The sequence below is a fragment of the Somniosus microcephalus genome, chromosome 6, assembly GCF_052327205.1.
Source record: "Somniosus microcephalus isolate GS21.2 chromosome 6, FLI_Smic_1.0, whole genome shotgun sequence".
Classification (NCBI taxonomy): domain Eukaryota; kingdom Metazoa; phylum Chordata; class Chondrichthyes; order Squaliformes; family Somniosidae; genus Somniosus; species Somniosus microcephalus.
Genome location: NC_140992.1, coordinates 222,013,366 through 222,031,186, shown reverse-complemented (window position 1 = coordinate 222,031,186; position 17,821 = coordinate 222,013,366). Strand labels below are relative to the sequence as shown.

The 17,821-nt window shown below is 38.6% G+C and overlaps 1 protein-coding gene across 1 annotated transcript; it reads right to left on the bottom strand.

Moving 5' to 3' along the window:
- Positions 1-1,563: 1,563 nt before the first annotated feature.
- Positions 1,564-17,227, bottom strand: sall1a (spalt-like transcription factor 1a). The gene is made up of 3 exons (XM_085991446.1): positions 16,902-17,227; positions 4,737-8,155; positions 1,564-3,124 (listed from the first exon to the last, which is right to left on the bottom strand). Exons 1-3 carry the CDS (start codon positions 17,062-17,064, stop codon positions 2,684-2,686), a joined length of 4,023 nt encoding a protein of 1,340 aa, XP_085847572.1. The 5' UTR covers positions 17,065-17,227; the 3' UTR covers positions 1,564-2,683.
- Positions 17,228-17,821: the final 594 nt, after the last annotated feature.

Genomic DNA, 17,821 nt, shown 5'->3' with positions numbered 1-17,821 from the left:
GTGATAATCCACTTCACGATTTAGTAAACTTGGGCCAATTGGCTGTAGTCAGTAGGAAACAACTTGTCGTGCAATACAAAATATTCTAGAGTTGAAAGAAAATGGGAATCAGAAAACGCTTCCTGTGGTAGCAATAATTTGCACAATCGACGTTGCATCAACGGTAAGCAGTCAATATAATTTCGTTTTTTAGTAAATTTCCCAATTCCATAATAAGTAGAAAACAGCTTATACAATTATCAACAGTCTTATACGGCATATTATATTGCGACCCGTTACAGGTACTGTACACTTGGTTAAAGTAAATGCATTCTATATAACACACACACACACACACACACACAGGTAGTGGCTTCGGCGCGATAACTAATTTAAGAGATAAGAGAAAACAAATATCCAGCACAAAAGCAATTACCAGGGCTAAAGCCCAGCTCCTCCCATCAATAGTGACTGAAGGACGGAAGGAGCCTGATCTAATCGATACTGTAATTAAAGATCCTATGAAGCGACCAGAGAGTGAGAAGCACGCGAAGAATTTATAATCCTGTCCCTGTGAGCACTTTATGAAGGAAAATCATTGGGAAAAGCTCCCTCTGTCTCCTTCGATGTCAATACTGTGCGAACAGCAAGTAGGAGACAGCTCGAAAAGACTGTCAATAAGATCTGCTCGCTTTTTCTTTCATAGAAACAGCAGCGAGGAATTATTTCCAACTGAAAGGGGGCGTTTTGGCGAAAGGAATCTGTTCAATTCCCCCACGATCCCCTGCTAGCAGACGGCAGCGAAAATACCTCAATCAATTGGGTCAATATTAAAACGCAGTTTGATTAAGTTGCCAAACATCCTACACAATCTACTAGTTACTACTACTCTCGGGGAGGAATCTCTTTAACCAAGAGGCTGACATTTTAGTCTCAAGCACTCATACTACTTTAATCTATAAAATACAAGTGCACGGAGATTTAACTTAGGTGCAAGATGCAGCCCAGCATGCAGGCTGTGTTTTCAAACGGAGTAGATAGGCAATAGGTTATCAGAGATATCACAAAGCTCTCTCTGTACATCAAGTTCCTCATCTAGTAGTTTAAGTCGACAACTGGATTATAATTACCGAGATGTTTATTAAAAAAGTGTATAACTGATTTCATTTGATGCTGTACTATTGAAATATTTCACTTATTCCATTCATTATTGCTGAGACTAGTCATGAGTTGCTTAGTGATATATTGTGAAAGGTGCATTCTCAGTCGTTACTGAGTAGTCTTTACATAGGCCGAACCATGCAATAATGGAATGTCCTTATCGTAGTGTCATTTATTCAACCGAATCATCTTTTAAAATCACATCATTCTGCATTGTTGTTTTAACTCCAATAATGTTTTAGAAACTCCTCAGATTATTAGTTTTCAAAAAGCGCTGCTGAATTGAATAGATTTATTTTTTAAAAGCCTTTTACAATGGACACTTACCTAGTTTCGAAAATAGGTCAATTGGATTGAAGAGTGCACAGGGCCCCAAAAGCAAGTGTTTTAAGAGAGAAAGCAAAAATACACACGCATCAAGGGTGGCTGTTGCAAAACTCATGTATTTGATTAAATGAGTAAGAATTACAGTACCTCAGCTGTTAGTAGGTATTAAATTTTAGTGAAACTGGATCGTTTCTTCCAGCTTTCCAAGAAAGTGCATATATCAGTCACAAGGGTTTTTCATACCTAATACAAAATTATTACACAATAAAACACTATCTCTCATCGGTCGGTGAAGATGAAGCTTTGTCTTAAGCAACGTACCGGTACAGTATATACATTAATGATTTCCCTAGACATGTGTCATTATGATATATATATACACACAAGACATAATCTACAATAGCTTCATATTACTCCCTTCAAAGTTGTTCAAAAGATGCATTTACGTAGCAGCAATGTGAAAGTCCAGCACATTTTTCTTCTATACTAAATATACCTATGGGGCAGAAAACCTTATTGTATTTAAAGGTACAATAACAGGAGTTTCCTTCTATGACCATCGTGCTTATTACTTCACTGAAACTCATCAACATTTAAGATGACGTAAGTGAAAAGCACAATACAAAGAACCATTTAGAACATAAATGGTTTAACCTACAAAAAAAAACTTGCAATTTCACTTGGTGTTAAAAACAGTAAAGGGTAAACTGCTTACAGAGCAACGGCATCGACATTCAGTTTGAAGTCTGCAATTTACAGTTATTTTGTTAATGGAAGGTATGACTGAACAATTAACTGATTGTGAATACTCCAGCAGACTACCAAAACTTTACATTATATATACAGACCTTTCTTAGTGAGGAATGGTCTTTTGAGGCATTGCACCAATGCCAGTCATGTTAAAACTAGATTACTCACAAATCATAAAATAAGTTAATGCAAGGGCAAAAATCACCTAACAGAATAGGTCTGCAAATGCTAGGAAACTTACATGTTTAAAGCACTCTAGTCCATTAGTATATAGGCCAAGATGCTGAAGACCAGTAGTTTACATTTGCAATTTGTTTGCAAAGCAAAGTTATTATCACTAATAAATAAGTTTTTCATACAACACTAAAAGTTAGGCATTGTACAAAAGGTGTTCTCACAACACTTTGGTCCATTGGCCTGAAAGACGCCCCAGATTACTTCCATTGTTGGAATGTTGACTGTCACTTTAGTTTGATACAATTTCTTTGTTGTCTTCCACCAAGCGGGTGAATCTATGGTTCGTTCCATTTTCAGTGGCTGACATTTTCTCCAGACCAGCTAGAGGTGCACTGGGTTCAGTACTGTGAAGCTTCTCCATGCTTCCCGTTAAACCACTGATGGGTGAGCTGCCACCATTGCCCAGACTAGCGGGGTTTGGAGGAAGTCCACCATTCTGAATCACTGAAATCTCATTGGTCTTCATTGCTAAGCCGTTCGTTAGTGCCGCTGCATACTGGTTCCAAAATGAAGAAGGGTCTCCATCACGAGCCCGAACAGCCAAATCCTTCTGAAGCATTTCTGTGAATTTAATAGGATTCCCGCCTAGGAATGCCATGGGACCATCCACTGAAAGACGCCGCCCTCGCCTTGCAGGGGCACTGTTCCACATGTGTGTCCCCATATGAACCTGTAATGACAAAATCAGATGGAATAAAGTTAGGTCACACAACTACAGATGTATTGGGTACCAATGAAGACCTTGCTATACACGATCTATTCAAATGGACATTCTTTGGTAAAGAAAAATGCATGCACTTTGAGACGATGAACCTCAATTGTACTGCATTTGGCTAAGACTGCTGCATCCAATTACTTTGCGATAACTCATATTATGTCTGACATCACTAACTCTACGAATAAACGTTCTTATCAGACAGGGATAAAATATCCTTTACTTGTCAGTTTGATTGCTCATCAGAGAGAAGCCACTGAAGGTTATTATTCCTCTCATATTACAGGGGCGATCCCAAGAGAAATAGTTTGTCAGAAGAAATCGGCACACATTTATAGTGCTCAATGGCTCCCTAAATTAGGTACCAAACAGAAGTGCATTTAATTTTTTGCGAGTCTTTTTTTCCCCCCCACATTTAGTTAGCCCATTTTCTACAAGTGATCAATTAATCGTCAGGATGATACACGCATCGAATTTTATTAACTGTGTAAGAATTAATTGTTGCACAAATCACATACACACAATTTAAGCACACTGTAGTATTTCCCACGAATATAAATTGCTCTTTGATTATTCTGGCATAAGGTCAATTTTCTGTACTTTTGGCTCTCTAATATCACGCATTAATTACACTTTCTATAATTTATTTTCCTATTCCCCAACCTCCCATCCCCTCAGCTACACACACAGCATTACCTCTGGATATCTTTACTGTGTAGAATGCTGCAATATGCAGATATCTCAGCAGGCTTCTTGGCTAACCCATGAATACATACACTGAGACTGACAAAACCACCCTAAGGGAGAGGCCAGAGTGCTAATGCTGACCAAGCTGGTATCCAATCTCAGGATCCCCATCCAAACCAGAATTTTATATTAGCAGATACCAGAGATCCTCCTTGTATTTTTTTTAACTTCCCAGACAAACTATTTGCTTATGTAGTCCACTCAAGAAAGGGATAAAAATATAATGTACAATCAGTGGATGAGGTACTAAGGTGTGCAGTGAGACACTAAGGTGTGCAGGAGTCCTTTGATGGTTTGGGGTTTCTTTAGCTATTTGTGTACAAATAAACCACAATAAATTCTGGGTCACAGACATTTTATTGTGTATTGCCAAGCACTTATTATCATATATCTATATCCCTTCTTCATGCATTATCCAACTTGTACAAAACATAAATGTACTGAAGTATTACTGACCCTAATACAAACGAATAAAATATGTACAGTTCTGAAATAAATATGGAGTGCATAGTTTTAATTTCTCAGGCTCTAAAGTCAATTAAGAGAATTCACATTTATAGCTATTGTTTTAGTTAAATATATACACAGGTAGAATTGCATTGTTTATATGAGTAGAATTGCATTGTTTGTTTGACAAAGCAAAACTATTTTTGACCTTAAATCAGGTAAAACAGTGTACACATCCAATTTGTTCTCACCTTCCTCCTTACATATTTAAAGCTGAACAGTATCACTAAATATTGCTCTGCTCCCATTTCGCTTAATATCTAAACTACTTGCACTAATTCAACATATTTGGGAACATAATGTAGGAAAATACCTTCAGATTGCCTTTGGTGGTAAAAGCTCTTCCGCATATAGTACAGGCAAATGGTTTTTCTCCAGTATGTGTTCTCTCATGTATCTGCAGAGCGCTGGATGAGGAGAATGTTTTCCCACATGCTGTGCAATAATGCTGTTTTGGAGTTCTTCTTTGCGGTACTGGCAGGACAGGCGAGATAGCAGATGCAGACAGAGGCCCTGATGAAATAAGGCTAGCAGGTGGATCTTTACAGTCCTGGGAACACCCATGCATGAAACCATTGACCTCAGTTTTGATTAAGGATGTCAAACTGTTGGCAGCCACATTTGAAGAGCTCTGATTAGGACCTACATTAGAGTTGTTGGGTTCAAACAGCTGAGATGGAAGGTCCCGCATCTGATGTGTCAACATATGTTGCTTCAAATTACCCTTAGTGGAAAAGCCACGATTGCATACTGTGCAAATATATGGACGCTCTTTGGTATGGCTTCTGTAATGAATGTCCAAGGCACTCTGACAAGCAAATGCTTTGCCACAGATATCACAAGATGTATTCCTTAACTTACCCCGATCTCGACTAGGAAACAGCATGCTTAAAGTATCATCTTTAATTATTCGTTCTGCATTACTGGAAGTCAGGTCCAAGGCACCACCATTGGTAGTTGCTGGAGACGCTGAATTAGATAAATCTGATAGTAAAGTTCTGTGCTGTCTCTCTTCACAGCCTGGTGACTTTGACCTACGACTATCTGTGTTGCTGTTGGTTGGGGATGGAGCCTGCATGGAAGAGGTAGATTCTGAAATGGCAGGACTTCCAGCACTTTGGCTCTCCATATCCCCTATCACTGAAAAAGAGTCACTAGTCATTTGGTCTCCATCAGCTGATCCATTCTCACCTGACCTGAGGCTTGCTTGGAGTTGCTCAACAAGACCAGCATTAATCATTTTCATTTGATTCTCAAGAGCTGCAATACTGGACATTTCTGATGGCAATGGAGATGGAGATAAACTGCCTTGAGACACCTCTGCAGATTTGGGTGTGTCTGGTACACTACTATCAGGGCAATCTTCCATATTCTCATCTGAGTAGTCATCTATATCATCAAAATTTTTGTCTTCAAATGAAGCTGTGTCAGATTCCATAGATTCAGGATAGTTGTCAGCAACAGGAGTATTAGGAATCTGGCCTCCCATATGCATTCTAATGTGCTGTTGCAATACAACAGCATTTGTGAATTTTTTCTGGCAGATCGGACAAGAATGTTGAACTCTCAGTGGTGGCATGGCACGATGAACACCGTAATGGGTCTTCAGGTTTCCCTTAGTGGTGAATGCGCGACCACAGACTTTACATTTGAAGGGCCTCTCACCAGTATGTGTACGATAATGCATCTTCAGTGCACTATGGCAACTAAGAACTCGATGGCAAATGACACATTGGTTGGGGTCCGTCATCTTCCTGTCAATATTTTCTACTAGCTGCTGCAATTTCGAAGTTTCTGATGCCTGTAAAGAATCTAAGAGACCTCCAAATGGAAACTTTGACTTAAACTGGTCTGACATAAGTGGTATAAGTGGGCTTGTAAAAGCAGAAGTAGTACTTAGACCTGAATCCGATGCACTCGAGCTGACAGGGACAGCCAAGCTGGTGACAGAATTAATAGATTGTGTGTTTTCATCTAGTTTACCATTTGAGGTAGGTGAAGCACTTTCTTCCACTTCGTCCAAATCATTAGCATTTTTCATAGAGGGCTCTGTTGCTCCCAAGTCACTCTTAACTGAGCCAGGAGGGCTGCAAGAAGACTGATTAACTGAGATAGACTGACACTCCTCTGATTTGATAATAGCAGACAAACCTGATATAGTTGATGGGAGTGGCAGGCCCACAGATGTGGTCAATGTAGGTAATACAGGCTTACTATCCAGCCAACTTGTTATAGGTTTTTCAGGTGGTATAGACATTCCATATGGAATACCTGTATTTGTTGGAACGTTGTCTAAATGTTCTGGAACTGGATAGGGGTTCATATGAATATGGGGATATTTCTCTCTGTGCCTCTGAAAGTGAACCTTCAAATTTCCTTTCGTGGAGAATCTGTTACCACAAATGTTACATTTATAAGGTCTCTCGCCAGTATGAGAGCGCAAATGAATCTGCAAGGCACTGTCACTTCCAAACACTTTAGCACAGAACCTGCACTTGTGTTTAAAGAAAGCCTCATCAGAGCTGCTTTTAGTCTCAAATACTACCACATTTGGTGGCTTGCCTTTCCTTTGATTTGCCAGAGCTGACATTGAGCCAAGGTTTCCTGAAGTTGTTTCAATGCTTGAGAGAGGGTTGGAAAACACAGAAGTGGATGTGGAGGACTGAGGTAGCAGTGAGCTGGACAAAACAGATGCAGGACTTAGTAAACTGCTAATTCCAAGAGCTGGTGTGGACACTGTAGATACTGAAGGACTGATCAACTGAGAACCATTGATGGTATTTGTAGATACACTTTCAGAGGGCTGTATGGTACTAGGCAATGAGGATGTGTTTACTTTTGGAGAACTACTGCCAGGCTGAGCTATGGTGTTTCCAGGGTTGCTCTGAGGTAGATGAAATTGCTTTCCACCATTTATGTTGGCAGATTGGCTGGCAAGGCTCTGTGCTAGCCCAGCTGCAGCAGCAAGCTGCTGAGATAGATGTGAACTAAGTGTAGTTAATGGATTAACAGCAGTTCCTAAAGTACCTTGGGAAGAGTTGACTGGTGGTGGAATTTCTGCATTTTGGGAAGCCAATAAGATTATCTGGTGACGGATTTGTTCAATAAGCTGTAACTGATGGATCTGTTGTTGTTGCAAAGCCAGTAGTTGTTCCATAAGTGCGGGAACAGCAACTTTACTGTTTGATGCACTATTAGATCTTGTTTCCTGGGAGAACTGGGCTACTGCCACTTTAGTACTTTGAAGATTTTCAATGATCACATTACTGTTTAACATTGAGAAATTTCCCAGAGCTGTTAGATCACCTATATGAGGTAGAGGTGTTGTGACAGCTGAGGTACCCATTGTGGGATAATTACTGCTTGTATTACTATTGTTATTACTGTTAGAACTGCTAACGTTACTGTTGCTAGTGATGCTGGAAGTGTCCACCTCCATGGATTCTTCCTGGTCAAGTTTTTTATGCTCTACAAGGTCACTACAGTCTGCTTGACTTGTGTTATTAATTTTGTCATTTGCTTCTTCAACGGGGTTATCAGGAGATCTTGGAGAGGAGGTTTCGGAAGGAGCTGTTGAATTTTCATTTACAATCAGAACCAATTGTTTCTTAGTGCAATTTTTTTTGTGATGAAGGAAATCGGGCAGTTCAAAGAACTCAGCACAACATCGGCCACAGACATGAGCATCCCCATTCTTAGCGACTCGTTCTTCTTGCCCTTCTCGTGAAGCTCCTAGAAAATCAAAGGGACATGAGATTAGTCAACAAGCAGACACAAAATCCCTCACCAAATATGGGACATGAACTACATGAAAGGAATAGGGAGGATGGAAAAAAAATCAATGTTTGAACAGCACAGATCTTACTTAGAATGAAAATCTGTAAAGCTTGCATTTGGATTCCATCATTCACTAAATCTCAGTGAATCATGTACCTCAGACAATCCATCAAAATATAAAATTCTCCAAATTAAAGACATTGGAGCTTAATGAAATTCCATAGAAAGTATTGATTTCCAATATTTCATACACATCATCATCTCCTTGTCCACTGGGTGCAAATCAAACATTTGAGGACTCGTTAGACTCTCCAACAACTGTCAACTTTCTTCACTTCTAGCAGAATAAGAGAGGTCTTTGACAGTTCTCTCCCTGTCACTAAACCAATTTGTAATCATTCAGATCCCAATCACTATGTGACAGGAGAAATAGAGGCCATGTCACCTGGCTGCAGACAAGAGATGCTGAGATGTAATATCTAACTGTATCATGGATACTCCTGAATCTTCCAGGTCTCAAGGCACCATGTTTTAAAGTCACAACCTACAGATATTCTAAAATAATTTTGTTATATCAACAGATGACTAAATGTAAAGTAATGCACAAAATATGCTCATCATTATGTTTTCAATATATACCAAAATATGCACTGCACTTAACTTCTTAATAAGACAATTTAAAAAAAAAGATTGTTTGCATGTTCTAAATATTGCATAACATCCTTTAAAGCTTTATCATCTCTCCAGGATGGTCTGCTGATGCTATTTTGATAAGCAATGTCAGAGGATCTCTTAAATTTCAAAATTGTTAACCTATTGTCTAACTTTTGTAGTTATTGTTTTATATGGCAGCATATATTGAAGGATATTTGGAAGGCTAAAAGGTCATATATTTCTACTGCTGTGTTTACATTGGTAGCTGAACGAGTTTGGTGGGCACTCTGGGTACCCATCTGAAAAACTACAATATTTACACTGCTGTGGACCTCTGACCTTTTAAATCCAGCAACACAGGTGCAGAGAAGGGACACCAGCATTGCAACTAGTTCACCACACTGGTGTCCTTTATTGCCTGGAGACATGCAAAGAGATCAAAGGCTCCCTCTACAACCAAACGAAGGCTTGTATATGTACTCTCATAGAACAGTTATAAAACTGGTACAATGCCTATAGTCGAGAAATGGTTTTCATATTGGTATTCAGGGAGGAAATTTTACAGCTAGGTTTACTCCAAAGCAGTCCACATTGCAGTTAAATTTCACGCTATAAAATGGATATAGTTGCATTATGCATTAAGATCAATTTACTTTTTTCATGTAGAACATTTAGAAATTCTTGTTGGTATGCCATAAATGAAATGTTTTCCCAATAAGGGTTAAACATTTCTTTGAAATATATTTAGTCAGAGAAGCTAGTGTAATCAAACTTATTGTACATCTATTTACAATTTGATAAGAAGAAAGAATTTGCATTTATATAGTTCCCCTCGTGACCTCAGGATGCCCCAAATTGCCAATTAAGTCATTTTGAAGTGTAGTCATTGTTGTAATGTAATGATACTACAAAACTGTTTCAAAGTAGTTTTCAATAAGTATCCAAAGAATAAATGACTAACAATTCCAAGGATACTCATTAAATATATTTGTTAAATGTAGTGACGAACATTAGAGCATTAGTATGTGATGCCATGAGTGGTGGGATGCAGGATCAATTCCCCATGTATTGCTGATATCAGCCAGTTCACTAAGTAAATGCCAAGCTGAGATCAAGAAAGAGGTACCACCTAATGACTAGTTCAGAGCAGTACTGAAGCACCAGCAACAAATTGCTCACTTGCTTGGTCACATGACTGGAAGAAGGGACCGTGCCCTCCAATCCCCAACAAGTATTGTACTCACAAAGATGAGTGATGTAGAATGGTACACTTTTCCTCTTTTGCACTTGATGCGGGCACTGTGCACTCAGGCATAAAGTAAATCTTGCTTTCTTCCCTCACACTGAATGAGGTGTGCCTCTGAGTGCTAGATATAACAAAATCTTACACATTTAAAAGAGCTAGTTTATAACTTTGATATGCCCAGCAGAGAGGAAAGCTTCCCCCATTGTGTCTTAATCTCCCAAACTCAGAAAAGCACCCTACTGTACCAATGTGAGTTTTCTATTTCCCAACACCAGTTATCTTTATGGCTTCTTATTTAGTGTCAATTTGTGGGCAAGTGGTTCATGCCCACTGGGCTATAGCTGAAAAAATTAATCTGACACAAAACCATGCAACTATCATAGAGTGGAATCTTCAGTCTAGTTTGAAGTACAATATAGATGCCGGAGATGACAACTGCGCCAGCTGTCCCCTTACTCAGTCTACTTCTGATAGTGCTTGGGCACCAGAGGACTGAAGAATTTACTGAGTTACTGATAATTATGGAAAATATAGATGTATACATACATATGCATACACATACATTGATACAAAGACCACCAACAAAAAGCAAAGCAACAAAAAGTTACTGTATATTTTCAATTATATCCAATTTAAAACCTTTTAACTTTTGTAATTGCTTTATTAAATATCAAAGCAATTATGTATATGCTTCACTTACAAAAAAATGAAGGAATTCAAAACTGTAGGAAAATACTTTGCATAATATAGGCTGTACACAAACAGTTATTTATGGTATATAAATTAGAGATATCCAGAAATGAATGTCCTTAAAGATGATTGCTGAAGCAAAGACAATAGAAAAGGTTGCTCTATGCAAAGACTGACCTAATCTTGAGTATTAAATTGCTTAAACTGGTTCAAAGAGGCTTTGGAGGTTAATGGGTTATACAGTACTTCCCAGTGCCAGGTTCTGGAATGATTTTTGACAAACAACATGTAGGCTGCACAGTTGGAAATATCTGTGTTAATTTGAAACATTTAGTTGCAAAATCTGATTTATTGATAAGCAAATTGTCCCCATTCAGACCATTCACTGAAAGATCCCTTTACTTCCTTTTTCATTCGCACTGGTTGCTTGCATTTCTCATCACACTGAGGATTAATTTGCAAATCAAACAAAAAATTTCAGCCCTCTAACCCACTTCATCCTTTTCAAGGACAGGATGGCTCCCTATTGTTTGCTCAGCATGAGGACAGCAACTTCTGTCTCACAATGGTGTGTGGTCATCAGGGAAGGCCCAGAAAGCTGATCTTGTTTAATTCAGGGATTATCTCCCTGCATGTTTCCCTTTACTACAGAATTAGATAATAGAAAGTTGCCATGACATCAGAATCCAAGTCCATAGCAAAGCACAGGAACAATTAATTCCAGATATTGGGGAGATCATCTGAAATAATGTGGTTCAATTGCCACACTGCTCAAGTGTCTCTGGGCTACATTCAGAACAATGGCCATTAATGTCATCTCCTGCAGTACATTCAGTTTAATACCTACAAAGTTGTAATTCTGTGACCTGCTGAGCTCTACTTTTAAATGCAGTTTTAGAAGTTATTTACATATTATTGCACACAGTCAAATCCAAAATGACCATAATTCTATGCATTTCATATACATTTAATTTACCAGAGCTGACGAGAAATGCACAAGAATTATTCCTCTGTAGTATTCTGAAAACAGATTATTAAAATATTAAGTTAATCATTATTCATGTCAACTTTAAAAACGAGCTTGTATGCCGAGGACTACAGGGAGAGTTTTTGGGAAGGAAATCAAAATACAATGGCTCCAAGGAACACCAAAGTAGCAAGTGAATGATTTATCTGGCATCTGGCGCATTTTTGAAGTTTTTAAGCACACAGAGCCATCTGCGCTTAAGGAAATGACATTTGAGATATGATGGATTTTACTAAATTACTTGGTTCATCTGTTGCATAAATTACACATGGATGTTCATGCTATATTTCGCCTGTCCAAAAAATATTTGTGAAGAAAGGAAAAATTTCACTTGGATTTTATATATGTCACGCTCATTATACGTATCATTTTTCAAAGAGAATTATGAGTAAATCTGAGAATTTAGCAGCAATTCTAATTAATTGCCAATACTTGGCACATTAAAAAGTTATACCCCTTTGCCTACATGTTAGTAAGGCTCCCCACGTAGAGAAAAATACTTTTCAACTTGATCACATTTATCAAAACACAAAGGCACTCTAGAACCTGGTTTTGCTTGGTCAGCTGTGCTTAAACAAATAATTATCAATACAAACTAAATAACTACTGTGGGAAATCACAAGACCCACTTCATCAGTTTTGTAACTCAGCATGAAAAAAATCTGAAGTGCAGACCCACAAGCTTAGTGTGGTCTGAATATATTAGTTAGTAATACTATTCAATACTGGAATGTTAATTCTAGTGGAAACCTATCTAATTGCATTTTTAAAAAACTGAGCAAAAATAAAACACGAACCAATGAATCATACCTGCTATTAAAGTCACAATGTCAGAGCACAGTGTACTGTCCTAATCAACAAGATAAAGCCTCTAATTATTTTGCTTCTGGCCTTTCACTTTTTATAGATTAAAACAAAATGGGAACACAAATTGAATTACAATTTACAAATAAAATATGGTCTCAGAAGAAACACTTAAGTAATTTTTCATCAAATAAAACATTTAGAAATCAGTGGCATAGTTTATTTTAAACAATTTTGCTATTTATCAATATTAACTAATAAAAATATATCCATGTACATCTCCTTTATGAAATGTCCTGTTGTAACAAATATTTATTAAATATTTACTACTATTGGATGTTTGGAATGTTTGGTACTTTACACAACTCAAGAAGTAATGCCCTTTAAAGAAATGAAAACTTCACAATCAATACTGAAAAGACACCATTGTGTGTTTCACTGTGTTGCAAATATATTGGCTATGGGATCAAACTATTTTTCAACCCACTATTTAATAAATATATATATTTATAGAACTATCTGAATTGTAAAATTTGGTAAGAAATGATTAAACACAAAGTTGATGACAAAAGGTGTTAGAAGACAAGACACATTCCAATGAAAAGCCATTTAATGTAAAATGATAGTTCTTCTAGTTACTTATTTTTGTTATCATTTCTATCAAATTAGTTACTTCTTATTTTTATGTAAACTGCAAAGATTCCACCAAACTGACACTATTCAATTATATATTTGAAACTACACTTGAGACGTATGACAAAACTGCGGTGATTTGCTGGTTTATGAGCGAAGCTCAAGTATGAAATAATTCCGGCATTCAGCTGAAAATATGGGTGCATCAGAATGAACACTAGATGGGGTACCAGTTGCAACAGCTAAGTGGGAAATAAACTTCAGTACTACTGTCCTACTCTCACGTAAAGTATTTCTGCTTTAGGCTACATACCAAGCGTTGGCTGCATAAACATTGGCAATGTGACAAGAAACTAAATCCCTGTTGTAGGTAAGGTAAAACTGTGCCGTGGGAACTACCCGTCAATCACCTCATCAGGGGTCTGGCATTTAAGGGGAAAGGGGAAAAGGGTTAGTGGTTCATGTAGTACTGATAAGGTTAAAGCTGAAATAAACTGCTGAGATCCTGCTAGGCTGGCTGTGGGACTGACTTCTGGGGTCAATTCAAAGGTACTGAAGTACATCTTATGTTATGAACTCTTGTCACCTTAGGATGGAGGGAGGCCGGCAAAGGTTAAAACAGCAGAACACTAAAGTACTTCGCAGCTCCCACCATTAAGAATCGCGCAAGATAAAGCCATTTACTACAGTACCAGGATAAGTACAGAAAGTGCCACAAGTACCTTTACAACAAAGGGCCAGTAAAATCATGTATCCAACTCTTCAATTTTCCCACTAAGCTGTTTATCCAATAATGCATAGTATATCCTATAGGCTCACCACTGTGCAGCGATAAAACACTTGATTCATCAATAGTGCCAAGAACTCAACACTGCCAACTCCAAATGTCTTAAAAATAATTGTACACTAACCAATCCCATTAAAAATATTAATTATATTTTTTGGAATCTTCCGTTTTGACCACGTTACTAAGAACAAGGCATTCTTATTGCAAACTGACTGAGTTGCCACATGACAGTGCAAAAAGCTCACATTTATATTCATGTATCAAGGAAGCCTATTGCATTACACATGCAATACAAGGTCAGTCCACACTGGAAATAAGCTAAAAAGAAATCTTGACAAACGCATTTTGCATCCATTAGATGTTTGTGCAGTTTGTGTAACAAGAGAACAAGCTACAAAAATGGACTAAATCGTTTCTGTTTAATCCAAAGTTCGTCTAAAAAGTTCAAAGCAAAATTAAAAAATATAACCCATTAGGATAACTTACTGAAACAATAATAATAAACTTGCTCTTTTAAAAAACAGACTTCTTTCTTCAAATCACACTGGATTCAAATTATTGTTGCCTGTGCAGCCCTTGGAGTGAAATTCTAGTAAAATCGCCTTCTGTTGTGCAACTCTACTATGAAGCAAGATATAGGGCCACTTTGGTCCCAGACCCAGTAATAATAAAGCTCGAGAAATGTTTCTAGTGTGGAATCCATTCCGTTTTAATGGCCAAGGTACCATAAATAAACAAACCAAAACAACTTTTTTGATAAGACGTCTTATTTTCAATCAGCATTTACTCGAAAGATTTCGCGTTGACGCGCTTTCAACAATTAAAAAAAAAATCACAAATAATCTGAGCTGCTGGTCACGGACCGCTGATGCAGTTCACATTTGCAAATATTTGACAACAACAAAAAAAATCCTAAAACTAAATTATCCATAAAACCTCTTCATTTTTGATATCGGTAAATTACAGCACTTACCACTTCAAAAGAATCTGAAATGCTCGAGAAGTTCCAATACACTCCAGTGCAAGACCTCAAAATACATTCTGTTTACACCTGTAAAACTATATGAATCCACTGGAGCAAATCTATCCTTATTCGGCCTACATTCCACAAGTCTAAAACAGTATAACTGACTTTCCACTCTCTCAACGCTAAGTGTATAAAGGATATGTGAAATCTCCACTTACTCCTCAATTAATGACAAACTACAATAGACTAATATGAATTTGAAAGGTTTTAGGGAAAGTATTTACAGTCTCTGCAATACTAACTGGCTTTAAACAATGATAATTTTGTGGAAAAGCGAAGATACATACCTATGTTCAAGCAGTTTTGTTGTGATAGCAGTGTTTAATGAATAACCCTGGTTGAGTGTTGTTGGGCTGGTTTAATAGTAAATCTCTGGCTGATCCAGGAGGCTGAGTGCGCTGTGTGCTCTATTCACAGATCAGGATGAGTCACACACATCCGAACTGGCACGTCAGCTCCTGCAAATTCCCTAATAGTGCAATTTGTTGTTTTTTTGTAACAGGGTGAGCGATCGTGGAGTTTGCATAGCGGACGTGAGTTAGCGTCCAAAAATCGTCCTAAAGTATCTGGAAACAAAGTCAAAGGTGCTTCCTAACCCCGGGGCTACGAAATACAACCAGTCTCCTCCGAAACGACGGGAATGGCAATAGCGAACAAAATCATTTTCTACTTATCTGATTTTTACAGCCCGGCCTTTTCTTTCTAGTGAAAAACCAGATAATAAATATTTAGCAACTCAACTCTGTACAAAATATACAGTAAGTTAATGCTCGTATTTCAAACAAATCTTCTAAAGCTTTACATTTCTCTGCAATATGAATTATCCTTCAAGAAGGATTGAGGAAATGAGGGTTTCATAAGTTACTGCGTCAAATAATTATTTTCAGGATCGTCTGAACCTCAAGAATGGCTCGTACTCAAAAGAGATTCTGCACTTAAAGAAAACACAACGCTGGGGCTTTGCAAACAGAATGTTGACAGACTAAGCATTCATGTGTAGAACTTTCTCGCAGAGACTACGACGTTTCTGTGAAAAATGCAGCAAACTACCCGATGTTCTGTAAAACACCAAAGAAACAACGGGGTCACGTCCGCGTATATCTTTCAAAATGTTAATTGCCTGAAGCTTACAGCAAATGGCCTTTATTTTTTTTTATCCTCGCTCCTTTTTTTAACCACTTTCTGGGGGAGTTCCTTCACTTTTTAATCCATAAAGTCACGCAGATTCGCGTTGTGGCTCTGCCTTGCATACCCACAGTACTCGGGCGAACTTTTTTTTCCTAAACGAGGTGTTCGGCTCCCAGTGACTGAAGTCATATTGGGACACACACAGCGCTGCCATCATTACAGTCAAGTTATTTTTAAACCTAGCCTACGGTTGCGGGCTCCTTTCCATCAAAACATTCAGCGTTATTTCAGCTGAATACTGCCTTTTAAATCCACCAGCGAGCCTAGAGGGAGACTTTGGAAGACGTGATACTTCGATTCCACATGTGCAGCGCTGGACCAGCCTCATTCCACGCTCTCGCAAAGGTACGAAATTAAACTTTCTTTTTTTTGGGGGGGGGGGGGGGGGGGGGAGAGGGAAAAGCGAAAAGAAAATGCAACGGAAGGCTCAGTCACTCTTTAAGTGTTGTTTTTTTTTGCATCTCTGCACATCTCTTTGCATATCAGTATGGTTGAGAGCACATCGTGACTTCTGTAGAATTAGTAGCAGAGCCTCCAAACAAGAGCCAACGTGTTAATTACTAAATCGTGTTAATTTCAAGCCTTCTAACTCCAGAAATCTCCCCTTTTCAAACTTTGGATAATTTTACTCACAATCAGACTCACCATTCTCTGCGGATAATGCTATATCCTGGTCCGACTTGATGTGTTGCGGCTTCGCCTGCTTCCGACGCGACATGGTGGTTGATACATCAGCAAGCGAATAAAAAATTACAAATTCTGGAGTTGCAAAATTACGGAAATTGACCCTGCCGCCTTCAGTGCGCATGTGTGGGGTATAATTATGATTATCAATAATGCATTGCGATTAATCATCCGCTTCTTGAAAGCCGATTGGCACGTTTCCAGGCGCGGCTTAAAGACTATTCAAATTACTCGACTTAATCAATTAGCTTGTGATTTGCTGGCGCGCTCTGGCTCCGGGTCCTGTTCTCCGGGCTCTCGCCCAATGAGTGGCTGCGCGTCAATGTGTGAGCGCGGGGCCCCGGCACCTGGATACCGCAGTCCTTAGCAACACGCTCACAGCCAGATTGCCTTTGCACGCGCCTCGTTGCTAGGGCTAGTTTAAGACTGTAGTAGTCCTCTCAATTTTTTTTTGCCAATTGCATTTATATTAAATGCATTTAGTGCACATCGCTGCTACCAATTCGCTTTCCTTTCTATCATTGCATTTAAAATACATGGGGATGGGGAGGTGAATGGTTTGGTTTTTTTTCAAAAAAAAGAATTGCAATTGACAAGTCTCTGAGCTAGTTGTTACTTTCCATAAGTGTAACTGGCTGAAAGTCGGCAGCATCGGGACTAAATGGCTGATCACACTGCCAAGGCGAGACATGTGCATGCCTGCGGAAGGATGTGGCGTTTGTTTGTTATTTCACAACATGCCGCGAAACTCGGGACCGATCCAACGGTTCATCGCCAGATTCATAGACAGTCGAAACTGGCACTAGCAACACATTCGTTTTCGGGGATCGTACATGGGCTCGATTGGACTCTGATCTTTTTGTTACGTGTTTGTGGTGTGC